Source organism: Struthio camelus, chromosome 7 (assembly GCF_040807025.1).
Source record: "Struthio camelus isolate bStrCam1 chromosome 7, bStrCam1.hap1, whole genome shotgun sequence".
NCBI classification, from domain to species: Eukaryota; Metazoa; Chordata; class Aves; order Struthioniformes; family Struthionidae; genus Struthio; species Struthio camelus.
Window position 1 is genome coordinate 3,498,363 of NC_090948.1, and position 21,276 is coordinate 3,519,638.

At 37.6% G+C, this 21,276-nt stretch overlaps 1 protein-coding gene across 2 annotated transcripts in view; it reads right to left on the reverse strand.

Moving 5' to 3' along the window:
* Positions 1-21,276, reverse strand: part of DOCK1 (dedicator of cytokinesis 1) — a 321,007-nt gene that overhangs the window by 257,919 nt on the left and 41,812 nt on the right. The window contains exons 8-19 of one of the 2 annotated variants that reach the window (XM_068951448.1): positions 19,719-19,876; positions 19,054-19,135; positions 18,470-18,605; positions 17,927-17,999; positions 15,166-15,245; positions 12,603-12,728; positions 10,903-11,027; positions 10,484-10,582; positions 9,336-9,408; positions 7,540-7,643; positions 6,867-7,050; positions 2,115-2,212 (exon numbers count right to left, since the gene is read on the reverse strand). In XM_068951448.1, the coding sequence (XP_068807549.1) occupies positions 2,115-2,212; positions 6,867-7,050; positions 7,540-7,643; positions 9,336-9,408; positions 10,484-10,582; positions 10,903-11,027; positions 12,603-12,728; positions 15,166-15,245; positions 17,927-17,999; positions 18,470-18,605; positions 19,054-19,135; positions 19,719-19,876 (1,338 nt within the window). Of the gene's footprint in view, positions 1-2,114; positions 2,213-6,866; positions 7,051-7,539; positions 7,644-9,335; positions 9,409-10,483; positions 10,583-10,902; positions 11,028-12,602; positions 12,729-15,165; positions 15,309-17,926; positions 18,000-18,469; positions 18,606-19,053; positions 19,136-19,718; positions 19,877-21,276 lie in introns of both variants that reach the window. The other variant, XM_068951446.1, reaches the window with a different exon arrangement.

Sequence of the window (21,276 nt, forward strand, 5' to 3'; positions counted from 1 at the left end):
CAAGTTCTCATATCAATAAACTACAATTCTGCAGGAGAACCACCTCGCAACTTCACAATAGGATTTAAGAAGGAAAGAAAAATAAAAACAAAAAAAATAGCTTGCCATCCCATCCCAAGACATCTGGGAGGCAAGGAAGTTTATACTAAAGTGCATCTTACCATTAATTTGTGTAAGGAAAGAGTAAGGAATAGTTCTGAGCTTTGATAGGAGAAATTTCTATCTTGGTTTGAAGTGGAGAAATACTGGCAGTTCCAAAACTTTGCCTGGCAAAGTCCCTTTCAAAAGGGCAACGGTTAGAAGCTCGTGCCATGACGAATCAAGCCTTTATATCACATCTGGGCATCATACATAGACTTCCATTGGTAGTGTTCATGTTACATGGAAAGTTTTAAGTATGTTTACCAGGACTTCATGTAATAGCTTGAAGAATACTCTAAAACGTACAGGCCATTGAAGGGACCTGTGCTTACTGCTTCTTGTTGTCAAGAGTCACAGGAAAACATTTCTCAGGTAGGGAGCTTGTATGACTAGCTGGACTATTAATTTACATTATCAAGCCTCACAGATCATATGCACAAATGTTAGTTATTAAAGTCAGAGCCTCCATTAAAGGAAGGTAACATTTACAGTTTTCATATACTACTGAAACAATAAGAGCAAGTATCTTGTCTGGTCTCCTCTTAGTCATAAAGGAACACCAGTAGGCAGAGGTATTTTGCTGGAGTTTAAATAAAATACAGAAGTAGTTTAAAATAAAATTTGGGTACATTTTATTTAATAAGTACTTTTCATGATATACATAGCCTGTATCATGTACTGTTTAAAAATATGAAGGATGGAGAGCTGAAAGAATAGAAAGGAATGGTTATAAACTAGATATTACTAATGTGCAGAGTAGTCTGTACAGAAAAAATTTTTGAATATTACTGTAACAGATGGATAAAGTAAACAGTGGTCTTCCAAATAAAGAAGTACTGAAAATAGTGACAAGAGCAATATTAAGTGTTCACTCTTCTGTTGCGAGCGTAAGTTAACTTTTGCTCAGATTCCCATGTAAAAGAATGAACAGGGAGAAGCAAACCCAAGATTTCATGAGTTCTGCTACACAGAGATGAAAGAATGGGAACATAGATAGTTGGAGAACTCATTCTAATTTTTTTTTATTTTTTTTTTTTTGAGTTAAACCTTGTTTGTGCTGCATCCTGCTGATGTTTCTAAAAATCACCAATATCCACCAAGCAGTAATTGGCTGTATACTCTTTGATGTTATTTGGAGACTAGTGAAAATTACACATGACAGTACTATGACAATACTTGTCAGAAGTGTCAGTGTCACATTTTCAGCTATCAAACGATCCACAACAAAACAGCAATAAGTAGAGCCTTCCTGAAAAACAAATCCTATGCAAGATACTATTTTCACCTCACTATTAATAAAGAACAGTGGTCTCAGATGTTTTAAGGTCCTTCAAGATGAGGCATTCATTACGCTTCTTTTAACCAAATTAAAATCCAAATCAAGTCAAAAAAGCCTACAGGCCCTTAAGGGTCATCTATCCCCAGTACATTACATCTTTTGACACATTATTAGATTTGATTTAGTACACCATATTCAAGGAAGTCTCAGCCTACTCTTTTCCACAAATAAATCTGCCTTTATGTAGGTCACTATAATCACTCAGTGGCCTTACGGCCTTGGCAAATGTAAATAACTTGGCTCAGCTAAATCTTTTTCAGGAGATATAATTTTTAAAAATATCAGCAGCATACATTAAGATGCATGCATTCCACATTCATATATTAAAAATGCATTTAACATCATCATGTAACAATTTCAAGATGTTTTAACCTTACAAACACCCTTTACCATTGCGTATTTTTATATAAAAAATTACTGAAGTGCTAAAAAAAAGCCCTACATTTTTAGAAATTTACATTACACATCTGTAAGTGTTCTTTGAGAGGGACTAGTGTACTGAAGGCAGAGAGCTACCTGGTTACAGTTTCACATGTGTGTGTGCAGAGAGGTACAGCGGAGACAATACTTTGAGAAAAAGGATTCAGCAAAATTACAATATCAAATTTTTTTTAAAAAGGAATCAACTCATTACCTTAACCACTTCACCACCATCAACCTTCATTAACTGCTTCAAGTTCTGCTGCAACAGATTTGTATTGGATCGCCATTTCAGAAGTCCCAAGAGATCAACTAGGAGCAAGAAAAACAATTATCACATGCAGGATATTTACTTTTACTCACATACCATAACTACACTCAGGGCAAATAAAACCTTTATTTCCACAAGTCAGCCATTATTATTGGACAGTAACATATTTCTATTATACATCTTGCACTGCATAAACCAAGCATAATATTTCTATCATGAAAGAATTTTGAAAGGCTTTCAAAAAAGCCGACCGCTTTTGGAATGTCAGCATTAAAATCTAGGCCAAGGAAGTCTGATCCTTCAGTTTTAAGTTTGTTGTACACAACAGTTGTGTTTAGAAAAAGAAGCCAAAATGAAATTAGTCAGCCACCAACACAGCGGTATCTACAGGGCTGGGATTCTTGGAGCATTCATGTTTCTAGCTTCTTTGCTCTTGCTGAATAAAGTGACAGCAAAATAAGAGAAAACGCAAGGCAAGTCATCGCAAAATAAGCTAATTCAGTGGAAAGCTGTCTGCTTAATAACTCATAATGTCCAGATTCCTTGAGCACTTCCCAGTGATGGACAGCTAGGATATAAATCAGATCAGATCATGAAACAAATCAACTCAAAGTAGTCCTGCCCCCAACTTATAAATCCCACTGCTAAGATCATGTCACTTCATCATTCAATGATAAGGAAGGGAAGAGAGAAAATAAGTTCTTTCTCTTTTATTAGCAATGAAAGAAACATAGCACCACTTCGCAGTATCCTTTAAGGACAACCTCCCACGTGCCAACACGCAACTGTTTCATCTGCAAATAAGCATGCTAGTAAATAGTAATGACCACACCAGAGCACCAGTAAGCTATACCCATACTGGCATTAATTGAGATGCTACGTGAATTGCAAGCAAATTCAAACTTTCTCTGTAAGTAACCCTCAGCAGAAGAGCCCAAAGAGAGACAAGAGGTTTTAAAGATTGCCTTTAATTTAGCCACTAGCTTATTAATGCACATAACCGTATTTTCAGAGCAGGGAGGTATATACTTACGTGAACTCTACCCAGGGTAACTCCTACAGGTAATGACAAATGCCTCCTCCCAACCAATCACCACTGTAGCACCTGAATTTGTCATGTCATACATGCACTGCATTATTCTTTACTTAGGAATTGTATGATTGAATGATTAAGCAAAATTCTTCCAAACTGTTCTGCAAAAGCCCAGTCTCCTTGGTTCCATAAAACCTTGCTACCCCTGAGCGCATGCCTCTGGATCAGTATCAGTCACTAATATCTAGAAGTTTAAGAGTCCTTCAGGCAGAAAAGGAAACTCAGAAATGCTTGTAGTAAGCATTATATACACTCTGGATGTTTCACAAGAACAAACACTTGGGTAAAACCACTAGACAGCTCTCTGGTTATTGGTGTATACATTAATGTATTCTCAGTTCTAGGTTTCTCACCCTGATAATAAAAGGACATCCACCCTGATGGTCTCACAACAGGCATTGATAAGATATACTATCCACGGGCAGTTCACATAGAAGGGGATGTTGCTTTGATGCCATTTCCTCCTCCTCTTGAATTTGCTGGTATCTCCAACTTCTAACTGACAACACAAGACAACTTAAATATCAAAACTCCTTGGTCTATGCTGGAGTAAACAAGATCTGTTTGTCACAACTCAATGAGGCCACTTGGAAGAAGGAAAACAAAATTACACATCTACACACACCCCTGACCTGGCCATGACCCACTCACTTCAAGAACGGAACGCCCAACATTTCTTGGTTCAGACAAACAGATCTGCTGACATGCACCCAATTGCACGGAGATATCCCATAACATATGGAATCAAGTCTATCATTTCTGACCTAAAACAAGCAAACTTGTGGTGTCTCCTAATGCAGTCATAATCCCCAACACGTCAGCAGTAGCAAAGCAAACACGAGGTATCAAAAGTCAGCCAGCCCCCTAGAGAAAGCAGGGGACCCAGTGCCACTATGCCTATTAACACACTACGTGACAGTGGCGCTGTTGATCATCACTCCAACACACGGGTGTCTGTTGTTTGACAGAAGCTTCACATTGCCTTAAGTTTCAGAGGTTTAAGGAAAAGACTCCTCTACCTTGCATACAAATACACTTGGTGTTTACCTCAGTGTTTCTTCAGCCCATAAAGGATATCTCCATTAAAAAGTCTTGAGAGCAGAATAAAGAGAGGCGTATATTGACCAAGTCCTCCAGATACGGGAAGGACATTCTCTTCTGCCTCAGGTGACAAGGGAGGACAATCTCATCAAGAGTCAAAGTGATGCTGAACAGCAACTTTCCATGCCTCAAAGAGCCAATTTCCTCACTCATTCATCAGGTTGGTGGGGGAAAGGCATTTTTTGGTTGGGTGGGTGGGTTTTATGTTTTTTTGTTTGTTTGTTTAACTCCTCTCTTGAGCTTACATTGCTACTCTTCGGTTTGGCAATTCATTTTAAATAAGAAAAGGCCAGGAACTAATTTGTTGCTACTAATGCATTCTGCCATGAATCAGTTAACATTGGAATGAGCGTTAGTAAGTAAATACCTCAAAATCATGTTCTCTCAAAGAAACTAGCTGAAGTCTTACCAGTGTCAAATTTTACTATTTAGGAGACTTTTGAAATGCTAAGGACATAAGGTACTAATAGAAAAGCAACACTTGCACATTACTGCTCTTAAAGAATGGAAATCAAGTGAGTATTCAAAGAGCTTAATACAGAAAGACAGTCTGCAACATCAAATACAATGCAGAAAAATCTATATGATTTATTAACATACTTTCAAAATTACTAAAAATAAATTTTAAAGCCAATTCTAAATTGTTTACCAAGGGTGAAAGAAATATTGTAGATGGGCCAAAACATAACTTTCTCCTTTTGATCACCATTTTAGCAAACGAGCATAATCGTGATTTTGGGGTTAAAAAATTTAAAGGAATAATATTAACTAACAATTCTACAGAAGTAAAAATCAGCTTCCGAAACTACAATTTGAACAGCACTGCCAATTTTCAGGTGAAAAATGAGATTTGTAGGAGTTTAATAGTATACTTGTTATCCCCTTTCTAAATAAGAATAAATGATGATCTTGTCTACTAACGTCACAATACTTTGAAAGGTTCACCTCTAAGAGGTTTCAGACAACATAATTCTCAGTAACGTTAAATAAAGATCAAAAATCCAAAGTTATATGCAAATGACATACACACAAAAAAACCTTTCTCTCAGTCTTAATTTCAGTAACATTTCTTCTGTGAAAGCAAAGTCGATATATTGACCACTATAAAATATCTCTAAATACGGATAAGCATTAGGAAACACTGGGGAAAAATCCTAATAATCTCAGTGACAAAAACAAACAAACAAACAAACAAAAGCAGCAAGCAACTCAACTGCACGTGCTGGTTCCTACGTTCTACCAAATCACAAAAATCACTGCTTTATTGTCAAGGTACGATTCCATATTTGCGAAGGAATTCCAAAATTATTTCTGAATTTTTGCTGAGCATCCTCTCAGGCTATAAGACTGCCAGACTGCAGTGAATCTGATGTGCTCTGAATACAAAATATCTAGAATGTGCTTTAATAGAGATATCACTGAAAAGACTGCAGTAAAATTGTGAGGTGACCAGGAAGTCTTATTAGGCGAGTAACCATCCTCCCTGGACAGAGCTGAACAAAGAATTAAGTCGACTACTCCAGCAGTTACCCTCCACCCCAAACCCTCTGAATCCAGAGTCTCGCCAGCTGACTCGCTCGGGCAGCTCCATCTGTCCGGAGCCCCCTCTTCTTGTGAGTCACCAAGGAGTGATCCCTTTCCCCGGCATGACTCACTCGCGTCTAAATGACCCACCCACACTCCCGAGTCTCCTTCTGGTGCAGCGAGGAGAGCAACGAAGCGCTCCATGGCAACCAAGCACAGAAAGGAAAGAGAGGGCACAGGCTGGATATGTGAAATATTTGCTTTGGTGGTTGTTCTGAGCTCTACTTTCCACAGCCTTTAGATGCAGCCAACCAGCTGAAAAGATGAAAGACGTACGTAAGGCAGTTTTAAAAGGAACAAAATATGCCAACTCCATTCCTAGCACTCTGTGCTGTGTGGAGACCCCTCTATATTCTCCTGTCCTCTTCTGTTCACATCTCTTCTGCCCAGCACAAGAAGATGGCAAAGCTTTCTTTAGCTTTCATACACAAAATACGGAATATTGCACCTTGAAAATCTTACAAAAGAGCTTATTCGGGACCACAGCCATGGCACTACCTACTGGAGGTGGGGGGGAGGGAAGCATGTGAGGGAACACCACCTCTCATCTTCCTTAGTGCTATTCACATCCACGCAAGTAAAATGCCACAGAGCACGTGTTCAGTATATTTCAGTGGAAGTCTCAACTGTGTGACAAATGGAAGAACCCTGGGTTAAATGGATATGGAAATATTCTGCTACCAAACAGACATACACCATTCTGAAGCAAAACAAAGCACATGAGCAGAGCACAGGTTGAATACCATGCTCTCAGCACATGCTTTTGTCATGTCCAGACGATTCATCCCACACTCCATATCGTACAACCTACAATCCAACACAGGGGAAGGAGGAGAGAAAAGACAGAAAGCCAACATACACATCTCCACACACTTATATTGCGAGGAACAGAAGCTCGAGTGGTTCTACGAACTTACCATTCTGGGTAAGTTTGGTTGAACAAACTAAAGTAGAAATTTGGAAGGAGTCTTTGCTGATGGTGCAGCTTCCAAGGTTCTGCATGCTCTTCCCTGTTGCAGAGTGTCCCTTTTCTTCCAATTCTATTTTAGTGGATGGTAGGCTTAAATACGTAGAGGCATCCTCCAGCTTCTTTGCTTCTGCCTGCAGCAGTGTTTTTAAGTGCAACACAAAACATAATTAAGAAAATCTAGTAAAAAGCTCTGGTAATAATAAAGTTCATTTTTACAATGTATTTTCTTAGGTTTGCTCCAGATTTGGAAGTATCCAGTGGGTCTTTAAGGGTAATAATTCATCACTAACCTATCTACAGTGTGACATTTAGAGGGCTGGAGAAGTAACTCTTCTCCAGCCATGAAAATCCACATAACTGAGATGCAGTGATAAGCCTTATAAATGCAACCATTAAAACATTCCCAGCAAACCATATTAAAGATTTAACCACTTATTTGCCAAATATGCCAACTGCACAGTCCTTGGTATTGAGCTGCTTGATCTAACATAATATTCCACAACACATTGTTCTGCGCAGTTATAGTGAAATTCATTTATAACAAAGTAATTCACTAAAAGTAAGTAATGTGCACACTCATCTGGCTATTATGGAAAGACTAAAGTATCTCAAAATTCTACCTTATAAACTATTAGATCATGTTCTCCATCTCTCAGAGTTGTTCCATCATATCTCATGAGCTTCACAAATGCTAGGGCAAATATTTTCTCAGATTTATCTTTGGCTGTTAAAAACAAGAACAACAAAATACAAACAAACAAAAAAACATACAGTTAAGTATCTGATACTAGTACATACACTTCACCTACATCTCAGAAAGTGGATACTGTGTAAGCGCATGATGAGGTAAGATTCTCAGATGGAGAAAAGGCTGCAAGAAATTAGGTAAGCATCTTTTACACATAAGATAAAACCAAAAATTTGAGAAAATAAATGCATAAGAACTAGACCACACCAAGAGTAGCTAAATGCTTAATATGTCTAAAATTTGTTTATTAAGAGAGCTGAACCAAGGCAACTTTTTCAAAACAAACCAAACTTGATTCATTTATAATATCTTTCAGACTTAAAAGAATGACAGTGCTTTGTAACTAGAATAATGATTTAAAGACCAGCAATGAGGACCTCATCTGGGCTCTGTCACTTAGAGTGGGAACCCAAGAGCCAAAAGAGGAACTTGATCCATAACTACAGCTAGAGTGCTTAAGTTCACAAAAGCTCACACACTGTACGGCCAAGTTTTAAAAAAAAAAAAAAAAAAAAAAAAAAAAGCAACGGGGTAAGTAGAAACCACAAAGTACAATGAGAAATAAAACTAGAAGGAAAGTACAATCAACTGGAGATAGTCCAAGGAGCCTATGAGAAAACACTGTGACCCAAAGGCACAGTCTATAATGAATATTTAACTGTGACCAAGCTAAAATATTGCATCATCGTGTAAATTTGTCTGACTCTAGTAATTTGTAGTTCACAGTCATAACTATGACACTTATTTTCCGTGCATAGTTTGACGGAATGATAGTTGCTAGTGAAAGAAAAACAAATCATTTATTAATGACCGATTTAGAAAATATACAGCTTTAATTCAAAAACTACCGTGTAATAACACCTTACACATGCACACATGGAACATATTACATCCTTAAAATTCATCCAGTGGACATCTGATTAACACTTATTCTACAGTATAAAGTTTCACTGTAGATTTTGAACCAAGCAAGACAATCGCAATGTAATGGCTACAGGGAATGAACATTATCACAACTAAGATAAGACTCCCAAACACGACTATTGAAACAACTGTTAAGAAAAAAGGAAAAAATATCTAGCTGCCTTGGTTTGATCCTCAGCAACTCAAAGGATCTCAGCTGCCAGACACACAAAAAAGTCAAGAACCACAAGCTCTCACATATCTTTTAGATCAAAATTACTTCAAAACAAACCACAAGTTAATGTCGGAAGCAGAAGCGGAAACCAGGTTTCTCAATAGCTAGGGCAGCAACTATTGATGTTAAGCTACTGTAACCTCACTTTCCAGTTCCATTTTACACATAGTACTGTTAGATGTCTTTACTACTTCCCTACCCATCCTAGCTCTCGAATGTGCAATACCACAGCCCTTTCAGTTGCTAACTGAAAGGCTTCGTTCACTAGGCCCTTTATTTGACTTGGAGAACTAACTGTGCAGGAAAGGAAAAAGATCATGCCAAAAGGTTAAGAGCGAGGAAGATGTTGTAAAGGGAAAATAAGTTCAGATATTAATACAAAATACACAGGAAAAAATCCACCCACATCTTATTCCCACACTGAAAGCAATTACAACAGGCAACTACAAGCTAGGAACTTTATGCCCATTTCTGCAGATTTTAACATCAGACACTGTCAAGAACCATGATGAAAAGGTTGAATTACTTACAGTCCTGTGATGATCTATGACGGAACGTGAACCTTAAGTGACTACGGTTCACGTCTTCAATAGGGATTGCAACCTTCACATATTGGAAAAGGGAGAAAGAAAAAGGAGGGAAAAAAAAGCGTTGAGTATTGTATCTTCAAACACCTTCTACCACTATCAAATTTCCCAGGAAAAATATCACTATTCTTGCACCCAAGAAACAGAAGGGAAGAACCAAACCTGCTAAGTTCCCCAACAAGATCTGTAGATAATCCAGGTCACACGGACCTGACATCTGATCCACACATAACAACTGATGACAGCAGTCATGAGAAACTCATACCAACTCACGTCAATTACCTAACCCCCATTCTCTTCTTTTTTCTTTTCTCACCTTGCCTTCCATATTGTTGAAGGCTGTTAACTTCCAAAAACAGTATGGAAAAAAAAAAAGCCAGAGATATAACCACTCTTGCCCCCCCAGTACTTTGCTAAAGCAGTCCTATCTTCCTAATTGCATTCACATTCAGACACTGCACTGCCCGCTGCTCCCCAGCTCCACACCTAGGTTTCTGTGACTCCCTAGGAGCCACCTTCTGGCTCCACGCACAGTGAAAGGACCTTTGGCCTAGAAAGAACAGACTGCAGGGGTGGGTGGAAGGAGTAGCTACAGGTCTTGTCAGTATACAGGCATTGCTTCCGTTAACTACAACTAGACATAATATATTTCAGAACGCTAACACCAGCCCCATCTACTAAAACCTAACGCTTACACTAAAACATTACTAAGCTGGGCAAATTTAGCAAGCTTAAAGCACAATCAGCCAGATCCCAAAACACTGATGAGTTCATCACAGTGGCAATTATGTTTTAACCTTAATATCCTGCTTCTTTATGTCGATGTATTAGAAAAAAGTAAACCCACTCCTAAACAGATGTTTGAATGCACCCGTAACAGTCGTCCTGACCAAAAGGATTAAATTCTTTGTGCAATAAAAGTCCAATCTATTTTCTAGCAACCTCTGAAAGTCTTCTTTAGTTACCCACTCCTTTTGTCCTACAAAACATGGTCACAATCATTAATATCTCCAGTTTTGTGTTTCAAGACGTTCCACTGAAATTTATATTCATTTCACATTAACCCAGGAAATTAATGTAACATTATATACCTTTACAGTCTCAAACCAGCGAGGCTGCTTTACTTGGTAGTATATTACTGACTTGTACTCTGAGATGGCTTCATCACCAGCACCAGGAAAAATAACACTCTTGAAAACACAAATGCAAGAGAGTGTTTACACCCATCTCAAACTCCACTTTTTCACTAAAGTAAGAAGAAGAAAGTTAGCAAGGTCAAAATAAGACAGAATGGCCTATGCTTAGAGCTCCTCTTAAAATGGGTACCAAACAGCATGCATTAATATCACAAAATGTATTTAGTTATGACAAATTACAAAACTATGTTGCAAATCAAAATAAATCAAAGTAAGGACTTAGGCTGACAAATCAATGCATACTAGAAGTTCAAAAAAAAAAAAAAACCCAAACAGCCACTCACACAACAACCCCACAGACGTTAACTTAATACCTCTAATCTTTTGCCATCTTCATCATAAACAGACACTGTAACTTCTACATTCTTTGCTGTTGTTTTACTGCCTTTGTCAAAATCGCCCTGAACCAATGTTACATAGATATCATTACGAACATCACCTAAAAGAAAAAACAAGGACAAAATTCTTAGCAATTCTCACAGAATTCGTGAAACCAACAATGCACGGAATGAATGACCAAGGCATTCTAACGACAATCACGCCCACACATAGCAAAATATTGAAAAGCCACAACATCTTAAACATGCAAAACTAACAGAACTGAAGAAAGGCATGCCTAGCTAAAACTGGGCTAAGATTTCTAAGGTTTGAATGATCAAGGCATTCTGTACCAAGATGAATCAAAAACAAAGAGAAAAAAACAAATGTTTCTGAAGTGAAAGAATACCACATCATTATTAACAGTAAATACCTTACTACTCCAAAAATCTCAGACTTTCATTTTCTTTTGTTTTTTTTTTTCTTTAAATACTAATTTTAACTCTGTATTACCCTGAAAGGATGAATTTAAATATTATCATCGATTTATCCCAAGCAAATGCTACCTTAATATTAAAAAAAAAAGTTAACAGTCTATAGATGTCTGTTTAATTTTTTAAGTTGGGAGATGGTTTGACAGGTTCACTGCTTGGGGCAATACAAGGAAGGGTTACATTTAGATTTATGTCTTAAAACACTCTTCATCTACACCATCACTCAACTGAAACCTTGAAATTACTGAAAAATCACCTATTTCTATGTTTCAGCTTCATGAGACAGATGATCTACGTGCCACATACCACCACAGCAAGTAGAGATGTTGAGGCACTTGCACCATATTGGATACGTTTGAAAACAAGAGAAATGATAGGGACGGTTAGAACTCAGGAATGTTTCTGGAAGCATCTGATGGATAAAGCTGTTTTTATTTTGAGAAGTATCAAGTTGTTTTTGTAAATAAATACCAGAATTGCATGTCCACAAAGATATATATACACACACTGCTTTCTTTCAAACATATTACCCAAATCTAGCAGAAACCTTAAGACACTTGCGTATCTCTAAATTAAACTATTTCCTCCAAACATCTCATCTACTTTCTGGTTTTGCTTCATCGCTGGAGATGCATTTTACATACGCCCTGGCTAAGCATATAACATGAAGTAGATTCAACAAGACAAGATCCTTTGATGATGTATTTTCAGTGTGTATCATACCTGGGTTGTTTTTTTTCCTCCCCCCTCACCAGAGCTTCCATATGTACAGGTATTTTAAAAAGGTTAAAAGCTAACAAAGCAAAGTTAATTCAACCCAATGGCTCCCTGCTCTTGGGCACGCAATTCACATACTTACAATGAATGCTCACTCCATTGAATTGTTCACTTGAACATACAGTTTACTCCGTTCCTTTTTGAACTTTTACCAATCACTAAGAAGATTCAATCACAGCATAGGCAAAATTTTTAAAATAGGTAACAAATTACTGAATCTTAACTATGTGCACTAACACAGTCAGTACAATGTTCTTGTGGATTTAGCTTTTTCTAAAGCTTTCTTTTTTCTAGAGAAGTTATCAAAAATATTTTAGTGACAAAATGTAGTTGTTGAAGGTATGTAGTTCAGATTACCATCTTTATTTTAAGAGACATGAAAACATTACTCCTATCAGGATCCCAGTTCAGTAGTTTGTACTTACCAGGCATAATAATTTCAGGAAATCCCATTTTCCGAGCCACAGCTGTGGACCTATCAACTAAATGTGGAAATTCCTTTCTAATCTGATGAATATCTCCTGGAAGAAGTTTCAAAGTCACCCACAGACCTGTTGTGTAAAGAACACAAATGTTAAACTTGTAAAGTGTAATTTTTGTAGGGTAAAAATATTTTTAAGTATTTTTTTAATAACTAGAAAATCAATACTCCAAGTATGCATTTAAGAAAATCCTCTAAATAAAGATACAACTCTTCAAACAGAAATATGAGTAAAGCACACTTAACTATAGTTCGATTATATCAGACTTCTTGGAAAAAAACAAAAATCCACACCTTGAAGCTGATGGGCTAATAAAAAACAAACAAACAAACAAACAGAAGCTGGAAATCTGTGCAAGATAAGGAGCCATGCCTTTGTAGCACGCGCTTTTCAGCGATACCATTTAGGAGGCTTCCCCACAAGACAGAGTTAGGTCACACTTCTGAAACAGCACATTCAAACAGCGATGCAGGCAGGTTCCTGTGCACCAGGTTACTAAAGCCAAAGATTTCAGTATGAGTCTAAAGGCTTCACTATAACAGGTCTTAATTCAGAGGAAAAACAAGTTGGCAGATCATACAAACTGGAAGAAGGACGCTGAAATCTTTGGATATCAGCTCGACCCACTGAAGCCAGCAGTGAAAAATGTAAGCAAGCCTCTAGTCCCCTTTAGATGAAGCTGGAGTGGAACTAGAAGGATCCCCCTTGTTTGCAGTATTTTGAAAAACAGGCTGTCTTATCACTGAAGTCTTACACACAGGGTTAAGCCATTAATAAGATTGCCTCAAGCTTGCATCTACCCTCCTAAATTCTCAAGAGCTTTTGTAATGAAATGTTTCATCTTCCACAGGAAAAAAACCAAAGTGGCAACATCGGTTAGAATAGAAGAACCGAAGAAATATTACAATCAATCAATATCAAGTTACCAATAAAGACAGCACCAACAGTTGATATGTACCCTGAACTGATTCATCACTCCCTCCCCATAAGTCGCTTTTATTGCCTACAGCAGACTTGCACAGCTTACACTTCACTTTACCATCAGAAGGTGCCACTAAGAAGCTACTGCTTGCCAACTAACATCAGGCATGCTTGTTACAGAAAGAGAGGGAAACAAAAGAATGAGTTCTTACGCAGTTGGCAAAGTTGACTGACAATTAAGTTTAAGCATGAAAATTACGGCAGCAATTTTCAGAAAAAAGTCCTAAAATAAAATCTATGAAAATAAAAAAAAGTCTTCATCATCATTCAAATTGTGGGTTATCCTGTTACACACACAATTAACCATGCATTCATTTTGTATATATTTGGCAGCTAAAGTTCTTTTCTATTAAAGTATCTTTTTAAAAGGCTGTAAAAGCTGACTTATTGGCAGAGACCGTTTCAACAGCTGCTATTTCATTAAACAGTAACTGTACCTACAATGACTGGCTAAGCAACCATGCTTCATCCCTTTTTGTTTTGGAGAAAGGATTTGAAACAAATCAAGAAAGTCTCATCAAGTTTCCTCCCTTACAATACACACCAGTGGCAGCTGAAAATAGGAAAAAGTAGTCTAGATGTTCCCCTTTAGTTACTAGATAATTTAAGGAATCAACAATTTATTAAGGTTTATTTACCAGAAGTTACTAAAAATCAAAAAAAAAAGGACATGGTTTTCCTTATGTCTATTGTTCAGATACCCCTTACAAACAGCACAGGAATTCACAAACAGCACTAGCTGGGAATTCTGCATTTCTGTGCCTAATAGTACACTTATCCAGACCAAAAAGAGACTGAAGCCAATACAGTGTTAACTAGCCTACAATTCCCTTTAACTCGTAGAAGTATCACAGTCATGAAGCGTTGTATGCAAAAAACAGACTTTGGAAGCAGACTCAATTTCATGTCAGCAGAGCTGAATTATAAACAGTGACATGAACAGCCTGTAAGACAAGGTAATCAACGGGGTTGTCTTGTTCTGCAGCTGTCCTTACCACCTCAGAGCGCAAACCGGTATCAGCTCTTGACGAGAGTAATTCCCCTTGTCGCCTTGACAGGGAGGCGACTGCTGTGCACGCAGTCGCTAATAGGAAAAATAAGGAGAAAAACAGGAAGGATAAGAGTACTCCTTCAACGTGAGGAGGCCAAAGTCCAAAGCTGAAGGGCATGAAAGCCGATTTCCTCAATCACTGCTTCAAACACAGAAATATACTGTGTGGGGAGGGTAGAAATATAAAGATGTCCAAGTTACAGACACTGCAGAGAAAGGAGAGACAACTGCATCCAAGTAAGTTAACACTGGAGGGGAAAAAAATGGGGGAGGGGGTAGGAAAATAGCAGAAAGGAACATAGGGGATGGGGAAGAATGGAAAGAAACAGTGCAAGTACATTTTTCTGGGACCAAAGTGCAAACAAGTGAAGTTAATATTACGCACCCTGGAGCCCAAATTAAAGTATTCACATGTTGCAATTCAAGCAATAAGAAGTTTTCTATATACCAGCTTATACAAAGAAGAGTACATACCCTGACCCTTGTGGTTAACTTCTTTAGCAGCAATCACTTTGTTTATAACAGTCTGAAGGAAATCATTCTCCCCTGCCACCCTGGGTGAAAAACGGGATGATATGTTCAGCTGCTTGTGTCGAATGGCGTCATCCAACGCTAGCCTGGAGGATGCACATGACGACCAACACCAGGAAACAAAGGGTCACAGAAAACCAGAAGTCACAGTAACAAGGGAACACAAAAGATCGTATCATAGTTGTGACAAAGAGTATTGATTAGTCAACGCAAGACAAAGGACAGGAAAGGTAACAAGACAGACATAGGAAGATCATTAAATAAGAAAAAATGCTGAACTATTAAAGAGAAGTACAGCAAACTTATGTTGTTACTTCTCCCTTCAGGAACATGCATGCACAGGTCCCAGGAATACTTTATTAGGACAGGAAGGATGTCTCCCACCTGAGAATCCCATTAAGCAGTGAAAACCTATATAAGCAGGTTTTCTAAAAATATATATAGCAGACCAGCCCTGCAAAACCTTCAGGGTCACTTCTACGATTATAAATTAAGCAGCAGTGCATACTGTTTGAAGGAAAAGCTACTAAACATTTCACAGAAATGCCACAGGATAAGAAAAGCAGATAACCCAAACATTTTGTTAAATTTGATGAATAAATGAGAAGATGAAATCTATAAATAAAAAGCAGCATAAAGTGCCATTTAAGTAATCTTGCCAAGTGCTTTTGACAGCCATTGTATTGATGGCTAGTGAATGAATACAAACAAAGAAAGAAATGAAAACAGAATTGCATGTGGTACAACAGAAGCAAAGCATGAAATGGGGAAGAAAAATGTGGCTCATATATATATATATATAGCCTAAGTCTACATTAGAAATAATGACACCAGTATTCATTGCATGTTTGCACATTATTCGTACTGTTTGGTATATACTTTTCCCTGAAAGATATTTTAACTTATTGTAGCAAAAAATTACATTGTACCTCTTTTCAAAAAGCTGATTTTATATACACAGAAAAAATAAAACAGTTTTAATGGAGCAGAAAACTAGATGCTCCATTAGCATGCAATCTGATTCAAAGATTCATTTTCATTATATACTTCCACACTAAAAAATTAGCTTGCTATTTACCATACAATAAACAAATACCATGAAAGCTCTCTTCCCTAAATGCCTCTGTTTCCCTATAAAGATAACATTACACTTCCAATTTTTTAACAGTCTCTGCACCACTCCATTGACATTGTTATATACAAATGAAGTGGTTTCAGGCATCAGGCATATATCACCTCCACTCCCTATAGCATCTGCAGACCTTACAGCTCTCTCAGTATCACTGCAAGCTCTTGCAAACTCTAAGACATCTTGAAGTAGACCTATTTTCTAAAGTAAAATTAATTTGGTATGAAATTATTTCAAGCCCTTTTTTTTTTTTTTTTTTTTTTTTAAATTAAAACCCTCCAGATATCCACTAGTACATTAATCAGGGAACTTAGTTAATGTAACTTATTGGTAGTCTAACAGATGGTAGTCTACGTTTTACACAATGGTAAAATTAAACACTCACGTTTTATGCACACGCATTCAATTTAATCCTTTTACCTTTCCCAATCGATAGAAAACACCCTACGAACTACAGATGGAACTGAACATTGCCACATTCTCCTTAGTTAATAAGCTTTCACATATAAAATACTTCTTTCAAAATTATGAATATCTATGCACATACCTACGTACTCACAACAATTCAGACTATTTAACCCACACCGCTTAGTATTTTGTAGCTTGAAGTCCAGCTGATCTTTGATATTACTTGAAATACTGACGTCAGTACTTACTTTACGTGACTAAATTTCACATAATGCACTGTATATTTTACTTTTCTCTCTCTCTCTTCCCTCAAAACACTCTATATTTATTATTAGCTAATGTAATTATTGTTACAGCGGCTAAACGGAGTGAATACAACCCTTTTCATTCTGTATTCTGGCCAAAACAAGAGACCAAAACAAACAAACAAAAACCAAAAAAAACACCCTACACGCCGTGTCAGCAATCTTAGAGTTGGCACGGGAAGGTATGCAGTTTCGGGTGACTACAAATAAGACCAGGTCCACCTAAGAGACTAACTTCTCGATTCTGTAAAGTAACTGCAATAAATACGTGCAGCAAACAAGTCATCTTCTTCATTACCCAACCAAAATTTTCCAGATTTCTAGTAAAAGTCTCCTATGATAAAGTCAAAGTAAGAGAGCAGATTCCAGTCATCCTTCAAATTTTTAACATTTGTTTGTATGCAGCTACTGTGGCCCCTACCAGGAAATTTTATCTGCTATCAAGATAATGATAAATATTATCGTTAACTTATTTCACAGAAACAACCTGTAGCGGATGTTGGTAATGCTGCTGATCATTAGCAATTTCAGTCAGATGTGAACCAGGCAATATAACTATTTTAAGTATTTCCTCTTATACATTACCTCCCTGGCATCTTTAAACAAAAAGAAACAAACAAAATAGAATGCATGTTTTAAACTCAAGGCTTAAATAACAGAATTTTCTAGAGCTATCACTACAATAAATAATGGAAAATTATTACGAAGAAATATTAGTAAGTACCACACAAGCTAAAATTTCAAACAGAAGTAAGTTTTTAACCTCAGAACATCTACAGAACACTTGTATCAATCCAAAGATTAACTTCAGAAGTTGATTCTTTAACACTTCTGCTCATGCTTTGACCTACTCCTTACTTACGGTTGAAATGGTATGAAGTGTTGTTTGTCCTCATCATCGACTTTTCCATTAATTATGTCAGTAACATCCATTACTGAAAACAAGAACAAAGTGCACTGAACTAAACAATCAACACAGGAAGAAGGGTTTTGAGGGAATACAGAGGGGATCGGAAACAGTAACTCCATCTCTATTACAAGTCACTTGCAAAAGTGCAATTTCAGATTCATCATAGAGTAGAACAACATGTAGTTTCAAATAAAAACTAATTATCCAAAGAAACAGAACTTATTTAACATGAATACAAATTTTTTTTAGTTCTAGTTTTGTATCTTCATATTCTTGCCTATTAAGAACCACCAAAAGGACTTACATTTCCCAGCTTTGTAATCTCTAGTCAACTTCAATGCCTGAAAGCTACAGGAAATACTTCAGTGGAGCAGTAAGCCTGATTAAATTATGAACAAATTTGAACGTATGCAATCCAATAGGAGCTTCGCACACAAAGCTTTCTATGCAACCATGAAGTGTCACGTACCCAGATCTAGAATGCAAAAAAGTTACCTGCTACTCCAAAAGGCCGCCGTAACCCAGAGGTTAGTTTTCTCGTATTGTTGTCCCTCAGTTCCATTCTGCCCACTCTCACAATCTGACAGACAAAACTGATTTTCTCTCTTTTCAGGTCTTTGCTGCCAAGGTCCTAAGAAATAATAGTTCCTTCAGATTACTTTATACTAATTGAATTTCGAGTTCTATTTTAGAAGACAGAAGTTTGTTGCTTTTGTCATACTAGCCTCTAGCACCAGAACAAATTATTCTCACAATAAAATAATTTCCATAACAGTACTGTTATGAGCAAAGTCTCATATTGAATTCTGGGCAAATTAACTGCTTTGGAAGCTAAATAATTTCTAGTAAGTCATTTTTAATAAGTTAAAACTTCATAAATACTGAAGAGGAGAAACTTAGGTGTTTAGCATTTGTAATAGTCACTTATGAGAAACGTCTCACGCTAGTCTTTACTAGGACCATATCCTGCAGAGGTTATTCCACACTTTTATATACAAATCATTAAATTCTTCAATTATTCACAAGATATGAAACAAGCTCTTTAAACTTTGTAAACTCAATCAACCTCATACACTTACAGTGAATACTGCTCGAAGGTTATGCAATCTGTCTATATCTTTAGGGAGTCCAGAGCTTGACCAGCGCACCAAATAGTTTTCACTGAAAGAACAATGTTTTGAGAACTTTGTGTTTAAAGAGTTTCCTTTAACATAAGCATATAAAATCAACTTTGGGACTTATAGAAGACTATTTTAAACCCAATCTCTGTAGCCTAATCAAATAAATATTTACCTAGTAGACAGCTGCTATTTCACTTAGTGCCTTAGTGCCTATCATTTACAAAAGAAAGCAATTCTCCAGCAACAAAGCATAGGAATTTCTTTAAGGAAGGGAGGAATCTAGAAATGTAACTCAAATTACTGTCAAGGCTGCGGTGAATGAGTGCACAAAGCCTTGCAAGCGTGTTCATGTCTCATTTAAACTCTGCATTTATGGAATTAAAGACGCAACGTGACAAGGAACAGCATGGCTCTGAAGTGTACTGTGGGCGATGGGACCTGCCTCGTGCTGTGCTGGGTAAGATAGCAAAGAGGTGCTGCATTGTTGCTTCCCAGATAACCTTGCCCTACACGTTTCAAAGAAATTTTACCTTAAGCCCCCTCAGCCTGCAAAACTTACCTTACTAAGTAAGTAAAACTGAGTAAGCAAAGATTAGGGAGTGCAGGAGATGGAAAACACTAACCTGATAAATTTTGATTCCAGCGGATCATAGAGAGACATAAGGACTTCAGCATCTTCTCCTATCTTGCAAACTACATTTTTTAAATTTACAAATAAAGCAAATGAAGGAGTGGCAGCAAACTTGGCTTGTCTGTTGATATCAATATTCTGTTTTTGAGACTGTAATTCAAGAACAGAAGAAACTTTAAGTTTGTCTAATGACTATCCAACCACTATAAAACATTCTTCCTAAAATCTTTCAGTCAGATGAAAAGATAGGGGTTGTCTGTTGAGTGTCTGCTCATCATCTTCGTTTATATTAGACTCAAAAAAAGCAGTCTGTCATAAATCCTATCATGAGGTCCCAGACCATTAGCAAAAAGAGATTTGTTCACTTAAAGCTAAATAAACGGAGCAAAACATACAGCTGCAGAAATACCTGATAAAAAAGGAAGTCTATTCTTTACTGCGATCGCTATTTTTCTGGCAGCTAGAGAGTGCCAAGAAAGAGGGGAAAGAAGACAGTGCTAGTTCTACAATTTCTACAGGTTATCACATCTCATCCTTTACCTAAACCTTCCATGAACTATTTTATCTAGACACATGGGACAAAAAGAAAAGGGGGAGGGAGGGCATTAAAAGCAAAGCAGATCATACAGCAAGGAGAAGACCAAGAAACCAAGATGCTGTCCAGAGAGCAGAGACTAGGTGCTGAGAGAGCTCCCAGCTGCATGCAGCCACTGAGCTCAGTCCATGTCCCTCTCCTCAGGGGATCACACACTCCCGGCAGGAACACACTCCTGTGCTCTCTGCCCCTTTCCCAAGGGTGTCCCTCACACAGCAGCACCTCGAAGCCTCTCAGCCAGCCTACCTGGCACTCCACTCCCAGAAGATGCCCATCAACACTCTTCAAAACACATTTTGTGCCCTCCCACCCAGCTCCCGGTTTCCAGCTTCAGCCTTCACCCATAGCAATAAGTTTGAGTGTCTGCCTCTGCTCTTGCATCGCTCTTAGGAGCGTCCAGCATAGCAAAAGGCTCCTCTGTCCTCACCAAAACTCCACAGAAATAGCCCAAATTCCCCTCCTCCCCAGAGGAGTGAGCTGCAAAGATGTGAAGCTTAGACACCAGCAGGTTGTCTAAGTCCCTGCATATCAGCTGATGTGCAACAACGAACAACAGTCCTACTCTTAAAATACTTTAAGTGTCGTGGAGAGAGAGACAGGACACAATAGATCCATATTCTCTCTATTGTACTTTTTAAATTTGCAGGAGACTAAAAAAGAATGAGACCATTTTCAGAGAAACAAAAGGAAAGCGGGGATATGACTGCCAAAACTATTTGAGGCAAGGACACAGAAAAAAAAACTTGGAATGTAAATATGTATTAGTTTAAAACTTAAGTAGAGATTAATGGGACTTGAATTAATATATTTTTACACTAAGTTTGTTATGGGCTGTGAGCCTGTATATGGCCCATTATGACTCAAGAGGACACAGTAATTCATTCAGTTGCACTAGTGCACTCATGAGCAACTCCTCAGGAATATCATGTTCCTGAGGCTGGGAGGACTCTTTAAA